This window comes from Zonotrichia leucophrys, chromosome 17 (genome assembly GCF_028769735.1).
Source record: "Zonotrichia leucophrys gambelii isolate GWCS_2022_RI chromosome 17, RI_Zleu_2.0, whole genome shotgun sequence".
NCBI lineage: Eukaryota > Metazoa > Chordata > Aves > Passeriformes > Passerellidae > Zonotrichia > Zonotrichia leucophrys.
In genome coordinates, this window is record NC_088186.1 from 1,764,178 (window position 1) to 1,776,979 (window position 12,802).

A 12,802-nucleotide genomic window follows, 5' to 3' on the forward strand; every position below is an offset into this window, starting at 1 on the left:
TGCTCCCCCTGCCCTGGGAGTGCTGGGTAAATGAGCCCCTTTCAGATCAGACCCCTGGGCCACAGCCTGTGGCTGTCCTGGCTGAGCACATCAATGCATCTGCCATCTGGGACTGGAAATCCTCTCCTTGTCCATCACAGAACAGACCTCAGCACATTTTCTGTTACCTCTGGGTGTGGACATTAGGAACAGGAAAAAGCTTATGAGCTATCTAAGCTTTGGGAATGATTGATTCCTTGCTGATTGCTTTCCTAGGAGAGCCTGTGACACCTCACTGAGGTCCAGCAAGTCCCTTTGCCCTTTAGGAGTATTCATAGTAGCAGAACCTGTGTCCTGCAACCTTGCAGCAACCTCTGGGACTGGCTCCCAGACCAGAGGGTTCCACGTGTTCTCACAGTGCAATCAGTGCTTTACAGCTGCGAAAGCAGAAAACAAAACCAACCAGACTCAAATGACAATGCAAAGTGACACCGGACTCTTTGGATGGCGGCAGGATTTGCTTAAACTGGTGCAGAAGGGGCTGGTGACTACACTGTAGCATTATTAGTTGGCATGGGGAAGGACTGGGGTCCCTCCCATCTTTTGACACTGAAGCCACAATCCCTGTTCCAGATGATGATACTTACAGTCCACAGAGACCTTGGGATACCGCTCAGTCTCCTTCATCCCCCTTCACACAAACCCGCTCATTTTTTCAGGAGCGTTCGCTACAGTTTAACAAAACCCCAAATCAAAACTCTAAAAACAGAATCTTTGAGGTGGGCCCACCACAAATCTGGATCCATGGCTTTGCTCCCTTCCCTCAGATCCCCGAGGGAGGAGGCTGGAATCAGAACATGGGTCTGGATCCGGATTTGGCAGCCCGAGCCCACCTCTCCAACACAGCAGTGAGATACAGCCAAATCCCGACCGAATAAGCAGCACCAGGAGTAAGTTACTATATACAACTGTTAGTGAGATAGATACGGTACAGTAAACACTGAGAACATTTACAAAAAAAATATTAAGACTTGTATTAAGATAAAAATTGGAGTGTTTTTGCTTTGTTTACACTTTGACGAGTTTGCACTAGAACAGCCTCTCACTGTAGAAAGCGCAAGAACCAGGAAGGAAATGGAGCCGCTCACGAAACCTTGGGGACAGTGTGGTTTGCTCTGGTGCTGCAGCACCTCTCGGGATCCAGGTATTGCTATGCCAGGTACCAGCTCCGAGGCCATGGCAGGGAACACGCGGGGCTCCTGCACTCACACACGCACACACACAGAGAAATGTACAGCTTATAAATAACAGAAACACAAACTGAAGGACAGAACTGAGCCTGGGCCTGAACACCTGCCCCCAGACCTTTTTAGGGGAGAGTCATGGTTAGGTCCAGTTGTTGACAGTTGCAGAAAAAGGAAATAGGGAAAAACAGGGGGGAATCTCTACTGTAACGAGACTTCATCCTGATTTAAATTTCTTTTTGTACTGGCTCTGGAAACTAAGCATCAACTCCAGAAAGTGTTGGCACTGGAACTTTTAAGATTTTAATAACTGGCTGTGGAAGGATTTAAGCATTCCTGCTATTTCAGCAGAGCAATGTGTTCAGTAATTTGCAAGTTTGAGGGCAACCAGGAGTTTGTGACAGATCAGGGTGGGGAGGGAGCAGTGCCTTGGCTTGTGGTTGAGGAGAAGATTAAGATGTACTGTGCTTAGCTTCAGCACTAAACAATTGGCTTGTGGGTGTTTCTTTTTCCAGCTCTTACGGAGAGCACTGACTGCATCCCAAAATTACTTCCAAGTATGAATGGAAACGTCGCTGGTGGGGCGCCCGCCCCATGCCCTGTTAGCGTTTCCATTCCTCTATGTCACTTCTGTCTTGAAAAACTCCAGTCTCTCGCAACACAAATACTTAGAATTCAAAACAATCAGCTCTAAACAGGCATCTTAGGGCAAAAGCATTTAAAATAGTCTTTTTTGCAGGGTTCTTATGTATTTGACTCTGAGACAGTGGCAGGTGTGAATCTATGTACCAAACGGTTCACAGTACCCTGTATATTCCTAACCTGTCTGGGTCTTTCTCCAGTTGTAACCTTGTCGGATTTGTGAGGTTCTTCAAAGCCATCTGTGCTAGTCTCCAAAATTCAAAGGTGACTGTACTTGCCATAAGTACTGAGTTATGACATTGCTCTGAGGAGCTCCGTTTGGGGTCTGCTGTGTGCTGCACCCCTCGGCAGGTGCTGGCGGGGTGTGGAGACCTCAGTGCAACACGTTCGCTCCTCCTGGGCTTGGCCCAGGGCTTCCAGGGGCCAGAAAAACGTGTAGGAAAAAGAGCATCTTAAATTTTGCAAACGATTGCATGAGGAAGAATGCTGTTAAGGAGCCTTATGGCTGCGGGGCAGCACGGCAATGCAGAGCTTACTGGCAAAGTGTCCTGCTCAGGCAGCCTGGGAAGTGTGAGGCTGGAGACGGTACCTAAGCAGAGCAGAGCTCAGGGAACGTCCTAGTCCCTTGGGCTGTACATTTACACATGGCAGGAGGAGCTAGGACAGGCGTTGAGCAGTGTGTTAACCTTTAGAGGGAGCATAGGCAGATGTCCTGTACACTGTACACTGTCCGTGTCTCAGAGAAACCTGCGGCTCTCGGTACGAGGGACCTGCTCTGAGAGTGGGACTTGTGAAGGGCTAACTGCAAGAAGCACAAACCCACGAGCACCCCGTGGCGGCAGGTCAGCGGCACAGCCCCCCTGAAGGGGCGCCCAGCTGAGCTCAGCGTGTCTGTGCCGGAGCTGGGAAAGTCTAATCCTGGCTTATGCCTGCACAGTGCTCCTGACAAGGGGCCTTTCGGTGGTGGCTGCTGTTCTTGGTGGTTACTCCCTTATGACCATGTTTTACATTCTTCAAGCCGGTTAATTTCCATGCAGTGCTCATTCCCAATTTAAAGAGGACAGTATTCCAGAAAATGGGATCTTTTTTTTTCTAATGCATACTGTGAAAGAAAAGAAATACAATTACCGATCTTCATGGTTCTTCAGGGCTTTTTCTTGTTTCTTTGTCTGTTTTTCTCCCCAGAAACAGTAAAACTCTCAGCACAGAGCATTCCATCCCCACAATGAACCCTTGATCAAGCAGGAAGCTGCCACTCCACGTAGCCCCCTCGCTCCCCCTCTACCGCAACAGGCACCAGCAAATCCAGCCCCTGTCCCTCAATCACAGCTCAGGGACCAAGCTCAGGCAACATTCACTTTATTCTGTGGCAGGAAGTGTGCGTGGGACAATGCCTGGGGCTATTGCTTACAAAACTCTTCCCCTTTATTTGTGAGAGAGCAGAAGCTGTCCAAAGGAATCGAGTTGCCATTCACCAGGTGCCAGCTCCTCCCTCCACTCCTGTGCCACATCCTTGGCCTTGCTCTGTGCCCCTGGGCTGCCCAGGGACCCCCAGCAGCACCAGTCCTGCCCCCCTGCCACGGGGGCTCCCCACACAGCCCCCCTTTGGCCACCACACCGCCTGACCTTCCATCTGCACTGTGCTCCCTGGATGGGCGGAGTTAATCAAACACTAATTAGCTGCATAAATGCCCTGTGGATGCTGTGAAAGTCAGCAGCCTCACTAGAGCCCCCAGGAAGGATGCTGGGCTCGGCTGGGGTTCACTTTGGGAGGGCTGTGCTCGGGGAGAGTCACAGGAGGAGCGGGCCAGGCCTTGCTGCCGCCCCTCGGACGCTACATCCAGCAGCACACTGGAACTGGACCTACTGGGCCCCTGCCTGCTGCAGGCTCTGCCCAGCTCCCTTTACTTCGCTTACTGCATGACAAGGACGTTACTCCTTGCTGGGAGGGGTGAGGCATATCCTTTGGGCAGTTTAGAAGGAAAAGGTTACTTTTGTTTGAACATTAAACACTGACTCAAATCCACCAGTGACAGCGATTCTCAGATATATGTTATTTCCTTATGCCACTCATCTCACACTCGACATTCCCGTCCCTCAAAGTGCTGGCAGGACATCTCCCAGCAGGGTCAGTCGGCGCCGTCCGCAGTAAGGAGCTGGTGCTCGGGGAGCAGCCGTTCTCTGAAGCCGCGGCTCACGCCTGCTGCGCACGGTCCCTCCGGCCAGGCCTCTCCTGCGGCAGCGCCCTCCGCGCGTTAACAATTACTGCTGTTTCTGAATTCTCCATTCTCTGTAATCTGCAATTTAGTTGGGTTTGTGGGGGAGATCCCATTACGTGTCTGCATGCTGTACCTCTCTTTCAGCTGAGTGAGGGCACTCATTAGCCGTGCGTTGGCAGCATCCAGGGAAGCAATGCGTTTCTCCTGCAAGCAAACGGCAGAGGGCACGGTCAGTGGGAAGGAACGAGCCCTGTCCCTCTGGGATGTCGGCCCAGGACAGTGACCCCGAGGCCTTTTGGACCAGGACCTTTCTCTTTGGCATTCCTGGGGGCGGAGGGGAGGTTTAAGTGCTACACAGCACTTTTTGAAATCTGCAGGGCTACAAATATCCCCTGCCTGTGCAATGTGAGCTACATTTATTTCAGCATCTTGATGAAAATGGAGGTAACGCAGTTGCTCTAATTATTCAGTTATACACTGTACTGTTTGTTCTAACTCAGCTGTTACAAAATATGGTAGGATTCCATTTCTAAACCCAAACTCTCCCAAGATAGTATTCCTGTCAGTATTTAATTAGTATAAATTAATAGTTTAAATGACTTGTAGCCTCCCAGGCTGTCTTTGATGGCAGCTCTCACTGATTACAGCATTGTAAGGATGAGAGCAAGAGCTTCCAAGTTGCAGCCTGATTCTACCCCTCCTGTTCTTTGTGACACTGAACAAATGTCATCTTCCTATGACTGCCACGAGCAGAAGAACAGAACCAGCTCAGGGACACAGCAGTTGCTTGTGTGTAACTCTGAGTGCAGCAATGAACACGTCCAACACATGTACAGCCTGAGGTGACCGAAAGAGAAGAGCAGAGAGCGTGCAGGGGCAGAGCCTCACATGTACCCCACAAGGTGCAGGGGACAGGGGGAGGTCCCAGAGCTGCTGGGAGGCTGCAGGTACCACCACTGGCACCTTAGGGACACCCAGGTTCTGCTCGGTTCTGCTGGAGTGTGGAACAGAACAGGATGGATGATTTAGCAGCTTTGAACAAATTCCTCCCCAGAAAAGCTGGGTTTTTTTTACAAAATTACTACTGTCTTCTTTTTAATTAGCTCTACAGTGAATTAGTCCCAAGCAGCGATCAATAGGGTTGTTAAGTGTAAGGCCAGAATATACTATCACTTCCAAGCCACAAGCTGTAGGGAGGCCTGGTTGGTGAGGACATGGTGTCTCTGTTAGACAACCTAAAAGATTATGGGCTGTATTTTTATATTCTCTTTTCCAAGCACAGTGTTTTGCATCCATCATGTGATGCTCCTCTTCCACTGTTACTGATTGCAGTACCTGAGCTTCCCAATCCTGCAAATCACAATCCAAAGGCTTGGCTGTGGGCAGGCTGTGTGTTCCTTGTGTCCAGGTTCTGATGACCCAGGCATTACTGGGACATGAAGCACCAAGCAATGCTCCAGGGGATGGGATCCTTTCACTAAGTTGTGGGCATGGTCCCTCCCCGGACTGCCACCCCACGCCCTCTGTGCCACGCTCCACGGCTGCACACAGCTGTGACAGCCACCGTGTCCTCAGCAGCCTTTGGCACGGGGCACTCACCTGTGCATCAATGATCTTCTGCTTGGAATCCACAGCAGCCTGCATTTCAGCGTGGTCCTTCTTTAACTCCTCCTCAACCGACATCAGTCTGGGAGCCGAGCACACAAGGAAAAATTACATTGGCTGGGCTCTGCTAAACCCAGGTATTACACTCACACTCTGCCTTCTCTTATCCACAAACCAAGCTTTTTTTCTTGACTCTCACTCTTCCCAGGAGCTCCTTCTAGCAGGGAGCCCCAAAGCTGAAGTGACAGCACAGCAAAGGCTGACCCAGTGGTGAGGGCTGACTGAAAGGACTAAGTGGGCTTGGCTCAGGTAAAGGTGAAACCTGCTGCACTGAAACAGCCCTGGACCAGTGTAAACCACTTCCCACTGGGTGGGAGAAAGGGATTTAGAGTTACAGGTAAGAGATGGTGATGAGAGCCATAGCTATATGAACAGAACAAGCCTGCCAGAGCCTCCAAACTCTCCCCTCCTGAAGTTCTGCCTTTGTGCATCAGGAAAACATCGGGGTTCTCCTTGTCCCAGGTAACACTGAGGGGAAAACCCATATGTGAAACCTGCCTGCACCTCCAAAGAATCCTGACTCTCCTGAGAAGGGGTGAGCTCTAATGCCAGCCAGGCTGCCCTGCCCTACTGCCATCCCCAGCACTCCATCTCCCTGTACCTGCTGATGATGCCCTTCATCTGGATCTCCTTATCCTCCTGCTGCCTCCGGAGCCGCTCCTCGCTCTCCTCCAGCCTGGCCTGGTACTCCAGCACCAGCTTCTGCGTGGTCTCCTCCTGGCATTTGAAGCGAGTCTCATATTCCTCCAGCTTCTTGTTGGAGATGCGGAGCTTGTCCTGCAGCACCACCAGGTCCTGCTGGTACTGAGGGCGCAGGGACAGACACAGGAGGAGAGAACACACGTGGCACGTTACCTCGTAGGGTCTGCCCTGGCCAGGCTTTCCCCCAAGCCCGCTCAGCCCCTGTCCGTGTATCAGACTAGAGCTGCAAACCCGTATCAGACACCCCGCTCGCCGACACCTCCTCTTCCGTCTCGTCCGCGGCGCCGGGGGCGATGCCGGGTCCGCGGGGCGGGCAGCTCGCTGGCAGGTGCACAGAGTGGGCAGTTAGCAGAGTCTGGCATTTCACAGGGGAAATGCAGGTTAGAGCGGGCCTGGCAAAGGCGGCGGCAGCTTCTCACACTGCCAGCGCGGGGCTCGCACAGGCAGGGAGGCTGCAGCGCGGGGTTTGGGGTTCACGCAGGAGCTCTTCAGTCTGCAGCAATAAACGGGGGGGCTTTGGGCTGGGTGCCAGGCACGAGGGGCAGTGACAAATGCAGGACACTGCGGTCTCAGCACCCTTCATCGAGCCGAGGGCACCGTGCTGGCTGAGCAGGGCACAGAGCACTGCTCCCTTCTGGGGCCCAGCATTTAACTCAGACATCAAACCAGGGTTCAGTCCAAGAAGAGCTGCTGCATGAAGCCAAGACCCCACAGTTGTACTGTTCATTTGGGTGAAGCTATAAATCAGCAGCAGAATTACATAAAGCAATTAAAAATATTAAGAGCTTTTGAACTCGGTAAAACTGGGTTCAGCTATTGCGGCAGCACAGCATTCAGTAAACTTGCTTTGCTAAAGGAAAATCCAGTGAGTGTGTGCACAAGAAAACTGCTTTAATTTCAAAAAATTATTTGGACATAGTCTTTTAAAAAAGCATCTCAACTGCAATAACTTTAGAATAATTAACATGCAGCTGATAATGTAGCACGTTGCTTTTAAATCAGATACAGAAAAAAGGCTTCGATCTGAGTCATGAAGGCTGTTAAAGCTCCAATTAATGAACTGAGAGAAGTGCACTCTGTTGTGTCTTGACTTGGCCTTTCCCCTTTGGCCATCATAGCTGGGTAGGCCCTGCAATGATGGGCTGGGTCATGTCCCAGCTCTGAGAGTCCTCCTGGACTGTGGGACTCCAGAGCAGCCCTAGGGAGAGGGGAGGGCAGCCAGGCTGCTGCTGGGGACTGACCAGCACCCCACTCAAAAATAACTGCAAATACTTTTACAGCACTGCACTGCAAAAATAACTGCAGCTCCAGAGGATTGAAAACTTAGCAAGCTGATGGTTTCCTGAACTGCAAAAGTACTGGAGCGAGGTGGTTTTCCTTTAGCAAAGCTCTTACTGCAGCACAGCAACGGCAGGGCTTGCACATGGAACCTGAAGCAATGAGGGAACAAAGCTGCACAGTAGCACTAAAGTCAGACAGCAGGGAGTTGCTTGAACAGGAAAGATTAAATACCTACCCTAGCCTTAAAATAGGAGCAGCGTAAGTGAGCTCAGAGGAGAGCAGGAGAGGCCTCAGAGCCCGAAGGAGTCGCTCCTGTCTCTAGAACACTTGTCTCATTCTCAGTTACCATTCGGGTCTTACAGTGATGGGGAGAGAGGTTATGCTAATGGTGATCTTGAATGTCAGTGACTGATGGGACAGCAGAGTAAGGGAAGATGCTGCATGGCAATGAGACAGCCTGGGGGGGCTCCTGCTGGGCTTGGGGCAGGCACTGGGGATGCTGCAGTGCCATCAGAGTTTGTAACGCCACCACTGTGCCCAGGCAGCATGGGCGGAACCCACAAAACTGCCCTGATCTTCCTGGGGCAGCTGGGAGCTGCTGCCTTGGACCTCCTGGCTCCTACACCACCTGCCCTCAGCATTTTCCTGGGGTTTAAGAGGTGACAGCCCCCAAATGACACAGCACAGCAGAATGAGCACAGGAAGGCTACTGGAACGAAGCCAGAGACACGTCTGTGCTGGGAAACAGAGTAAGGGCTGAGGGAGGGATGATGTCTGCAGTGCTGGTGTGATAGAAGAGAAGCACATTGAGGAAACATCCCAAATGCTCTTGATGCTCAACTGCCACAATCCTGGCAGAGCCAGGCTGCTGAGAAAGAACCCTGCAGAAGCAGCAATTAGCAAAGATGGGATTTTCCCAGATTCTGACTGTTGGATCCTCATTTTTATCCCTCTTTTTCATCCTTGCCAGGCCTACTTTGTCACTTCCCAGCTTTTCCCACCCCAGACTTGCCCAGGAAGGAGGGGAAGGGAGCAGCACCCCTCTGCTTCAGAGGCACAGAGCCTCTGTGTGCCCAGGGGCCAAGACTGAATACTCTGCACGTGGCTTCCTGGCAGACCCCTGGACTGGCCAGGTCCTGATGTGTGTGACACTGCCATAACCTTGTGGAAGTGCCACAAAGTCACCCCAGGCACCAGTGCTGTCTCTGAGACCAAAATTTGGACTTAATTTTAGGTCTGTGAACAGCTTTTTGACATGGAAGCTGCTTCCTGCTCCATGTTCCTGCTGTGAGGCAGGAGGCTGCCTGTGCCTTACTCCATGTCTGTTACAGGTGTGCTAAATCCCTTTTTTAATCTTTCTTCCCAGCAGCTGGGTGACTTGGAATGGGGAGAGTGAGAGGCACTGGCTGGCTGCAGAATTTGTTTTAGGGCAGCATCAGCACTCGATTCCTGGCTCCTGTGTTTCTTACTTGCTTTCATCAGAAGGTGACTCCAGTCACTGAGGGTGTGAAAGCCTCCCAAACGTTCCCCACAAGTTCCCTGGGAGGCCGAGTAGGACAGGGAGCAACCTGGCCCCTCTGCTGCACAGGGACCTGCACACAGCCCACCTTCTCCCCAGGGTGCTCAGGGGATAACATTCAAGGAAATCCTCTCTCTATTCAGAAACTTGTTTCAATCCAATCAGGTTTTACCTTTTCTGCTTGGCTGAGCTCGTCCTTATTCCTGAGCTTATCCCTGTGCTTGGAATCTGGGTCAATGCTTTCATCTTCTAAAAACTGCATGTTCATATTCAAAAGCCAAGCAGCAGTGCGGTCCAGGGCATTGGGGTTCACAGGAGAAGGGGCCTACAATGAAACAATGATACAACCATGACAAAAGAAAAACCTGTAACACAAATGGTCATGAAGCTGGAGAGAGAGTTTCCTTCCAAGCAGACCCTCTCCCATGCTGCTCAGACAGCAACGAGCCAGGCTGAGCTACCAGAGCAGCTGGGGCTGGAGCAGGAACAACTCCTGTTCTGCAGATGGACATTATTTTGGGTCAAGCAGTGGAACCTGCTCCAAGTCATGGCCCCGGTGTCTGAGCAGATCCTGCAGGTGAGCAGAGTGGCTAGATGTGGTATTTTCACTCCATGAGCAAAGTTCTGTCAAATCTTCATCTTGTTATGAGCCATCTTTGCTTCCATGGATTTCATAAAACAAGATCTGAAAACTGAAACTCTCCTTATGACTGTGCAGGTGCCTTCTTGGAGAAGAAAAGTTTCTTTTCAGCCAAGGCTGCACTGAGGATGCTGAAGAGGTCTGAATGCTCAGTATCACTTACTTGTGATGTTCCATGGTCAGTGAGCTACAGCCACGTCTGCTGCTTTCAGTCCTGGCCTGGGCAGGGACTGCCAGTGCCACTGCCTAAATATTTTCCAACCACAACACAAGGAAGTCACTCTTCAGCTATTTTCCTTCCATCCTGCCTTGTTATAAGCTGCAGTAAACAGTGAGATGAACACATGGGATCTGCATGCCTTGGTCATTCAAGTTAATGACTTGAGAATTCAAGTTAACAAATCAGAAATGTCAGAAACCTTCTCCATCGTTCCAGCCTCTGGATCTAGAAACCCAGTCACTGTAGGGCAGCAGAACAGGAGGTTCTGTGTCAGAAGGAGTGGGGAATGGTTTCATTTCCTCATTGGGGTCAGGGGCTTTCCCATGCCATCTTCCAGTCTGGTCTTCTACCTCCAGAATTATGACTGAGAAGCATCAGACTTGGCTCATGAGCATTGGTGGCTACATCTTCATGCTGCCAATATGCAAATAAAACGTGCAGAGTGAGGGTGGGAGAGGCATTCTGAGACTTTCAAGTCTGAAGAAAAGCTTTGTGAAGACCACAGGTGTGGGTGGAGGAATCTTCTGTGAAGAGAACCTGGCCAGAGCCTTCTGATGGCCACCTGGAGAATTCTTGTTTTTCTGGGAGAAACCCTGCTACATCCAGGCCTCTGTTCCTTGCACAGCTCTGTGCCCTCTGTCCCTAATGAGCATTGATTGTGTCACACAGAGGCTGCTGCTGCTAATGCCGGCGCTTACGGATCGATACCGGAATCACAGAGCGGCCCCAGATGGGAGCATGAACAACCTTCCATGGGCAGCACTGACCAGGCTCCACAGCTGCTGTGTGAGAGAGGCACACACAGCAACACTGAGGGCTGGAGAAGGGTCTGAGCTAACTCAGGGTCTGGGTGCAGTGGGCTCTTGCTGCTTGTCCAGTCTCTGTGTTTGCTTTTCTTTAAAAACTCTTCTTTAGGCACAGAGCTCTTACTGTGATTATGTTCTGTAGGGCTGGTTTTGAAATGTAGAGTGAATAAATGAGCACTATAAAAACCATTTGTCCATGGCAGGACATCCACAGGGCCTTAGGCCTGTGACCTACTGCCTTCCATTTTACCTCCACGGACAGTGGGGTGGAATTCTGTGCAGCCCAGCACATGGTCTGGGACTGGGATCCCAGCAGGAACATCGCTCTGGGCTCCTTCCTCCCTGCTCCTACGGGAGGGTCTCACAGAGCAAACAGGAATGTGCAGGAGTGCCCTGGATCCCTGGGATGGGAGCAGCAGCAGGGAGGCTCTCAGGTACAGGAGATCAGGGTCTGTTCCGAGCCTGGGGGATGGCACAGGGTTGGCTATGGCATGGGATGAGAGCCTGGGCATGGACAGGCAAAGCAGTGACAAGATGGTAGCGCAGGACAGCGGCGTGGCTGCCATTGCCCTCGAGCCTCTGCCACCTACCACCATCATGCTCCAGTGTGCCACGAGGCAGAGGGACACCGGGAGTGGACGCTGCTGTGTTCCTGTCCCTGAAGGGCCTCTGTCTCGGCCAGAGGTGCCAGAGCCGAGGTACGTCCCCACATGTGATGCCACTATGGGGTTGGCACTGATGTGGCAGTTCAGAGCCACATCCCCTCCCATGGCAGCAATCTCCATGGGCTAACCCCACCTGGCCCCTTCAGTGCCAGGGCCTGGACAGCCCGAACTCACCTGTTTGTGCATGGTGCGCTGCTTCATCTCGGGGCTGTCACCCTTGGAGGAGGAGGACTGCTGCCGGAGCCGCGCCCCGCTGCCAGGCCAGTCGGGCGATGAGGACATCATGCTGCCGCTGGAAGGTCGCTGGTACTGCACCGTGTTCAGCAGGGAGGGCGGCGTGCGGCCGCGGCTGACGGGCGGCGGCGGCGGGGGCGGCTGGTCGATGCGGCGCTGCGGCCCCGCGCTGTTCTGCCGCGGCATCGTGGGCTGGCCGCCCTTCTCGGTCAGCGACAGCTGCCGCCGCGCCAGCTCCCCCGGCCGGCGCGAGAAGTCCTCGCTGGCGGCGGGGCCGGCGAAGCCGTGCTTGTTGGCCGTCAGCTCCTCGCTGTTGCTGTGGGAGCTGAGCGAGCTGTGGCACTCGGAGCCGGAGTCGCCCAGGCCGCGGGGGGACAGCGGCAGCCCGGCGGCCATCTGGTACACGGGGTTCTGGAAGGACAGCGGCGCCAGCAGCTGCGGCCGGCCGGGCGCGCTCTCGCCGCTCGGCGTGGTGGGGGTCTGGCCCACCCGGCGCACGGTGGCCATGCCCGTCACGCTGTTCTGCTGAGTCCGTGTGCTCCAAACGCCCTGCAACTGCCCCAGGGACGACTGACTGTCATTGAGCGAGTCGGCTGTGCCGGGCGCGTTGGCCCCGCTGTCCAAGAGCCGATTGTCCTGCAAGTCCACCATGGACAAACTCTTGCTGCCATTAGACATCTGCACGTCGGGCTCATTGGCCTCTGAGTAACTGGAGCTTCGGGCAGGCGAGGGCTGGGCCCCAGCAGACCTTGTGACAAAAAACAAGTCCTTGTTTTCAGGGGTTGGAGATGGTAACCGTGTGAAATCTATCAGACTGCGGGGAAGTCAGTGCGTAAGAAGAGGAGAGGAAAACAAAACAAAAAAGAAGAGTTGTGAATGCTGCACCGGAGCAGGAAAACGAAATCACTCAGAAATCAGGGTGGCGCAGCTGTGTGGGACAGGGATGGGGACAGAGACAGGACCCAGCCCTGGCAGGAGCAGGGACA

At 52.9% G+C, this 12,802-nt stretch overlaps 1 protein-coding gene across 11 annotated transcripts in view; it reads right to left on the reverse strand.

The window, feature by feature from the left end:
• Positions 1-3,208: 3,208 nt before the first annotated feature.
• DAB2IP (DAB2 interacting protein) overlaps positions 3,209-12,802 on the reverse strand; it is a 151,665-nt gene continuing 142,071 nt past the window's right edge. For 9 of the 11 annotated variants that reach the window (XM_064728037.1, XM_064728039.1, XM_064728041.1 and 6 more), the window contains 5 exons: positions 11,757-12,630; positions 9,424-9,576; positions 6,351-6,553; positions 5,684-5,771; positions 3,209-4,288 (listed from right to left, as the gene is read on the reverse strand). In XM_064728037.1, the coding sequence (XP_064584107.1) occupies positions 4,121-4,288; positions 5,684-5,771; positions 6,351-6,553; positions 9,424-9,576; positions 11,757-12,630 (1,486 nt within the window). In that variant the 3' untranslated portion in view covers positions 3,209-4,120. The remainder of the gene's footprint in view (positions 4,289-5,683; positions 5,772-6,350; positions 6,554-9,423; positions 9,577-11,756; positions 12,631-12,802) is intronic. The other 2 variants (XM_064728038.1, XM_064728040.1) reach the window with 2 other exon arrangements.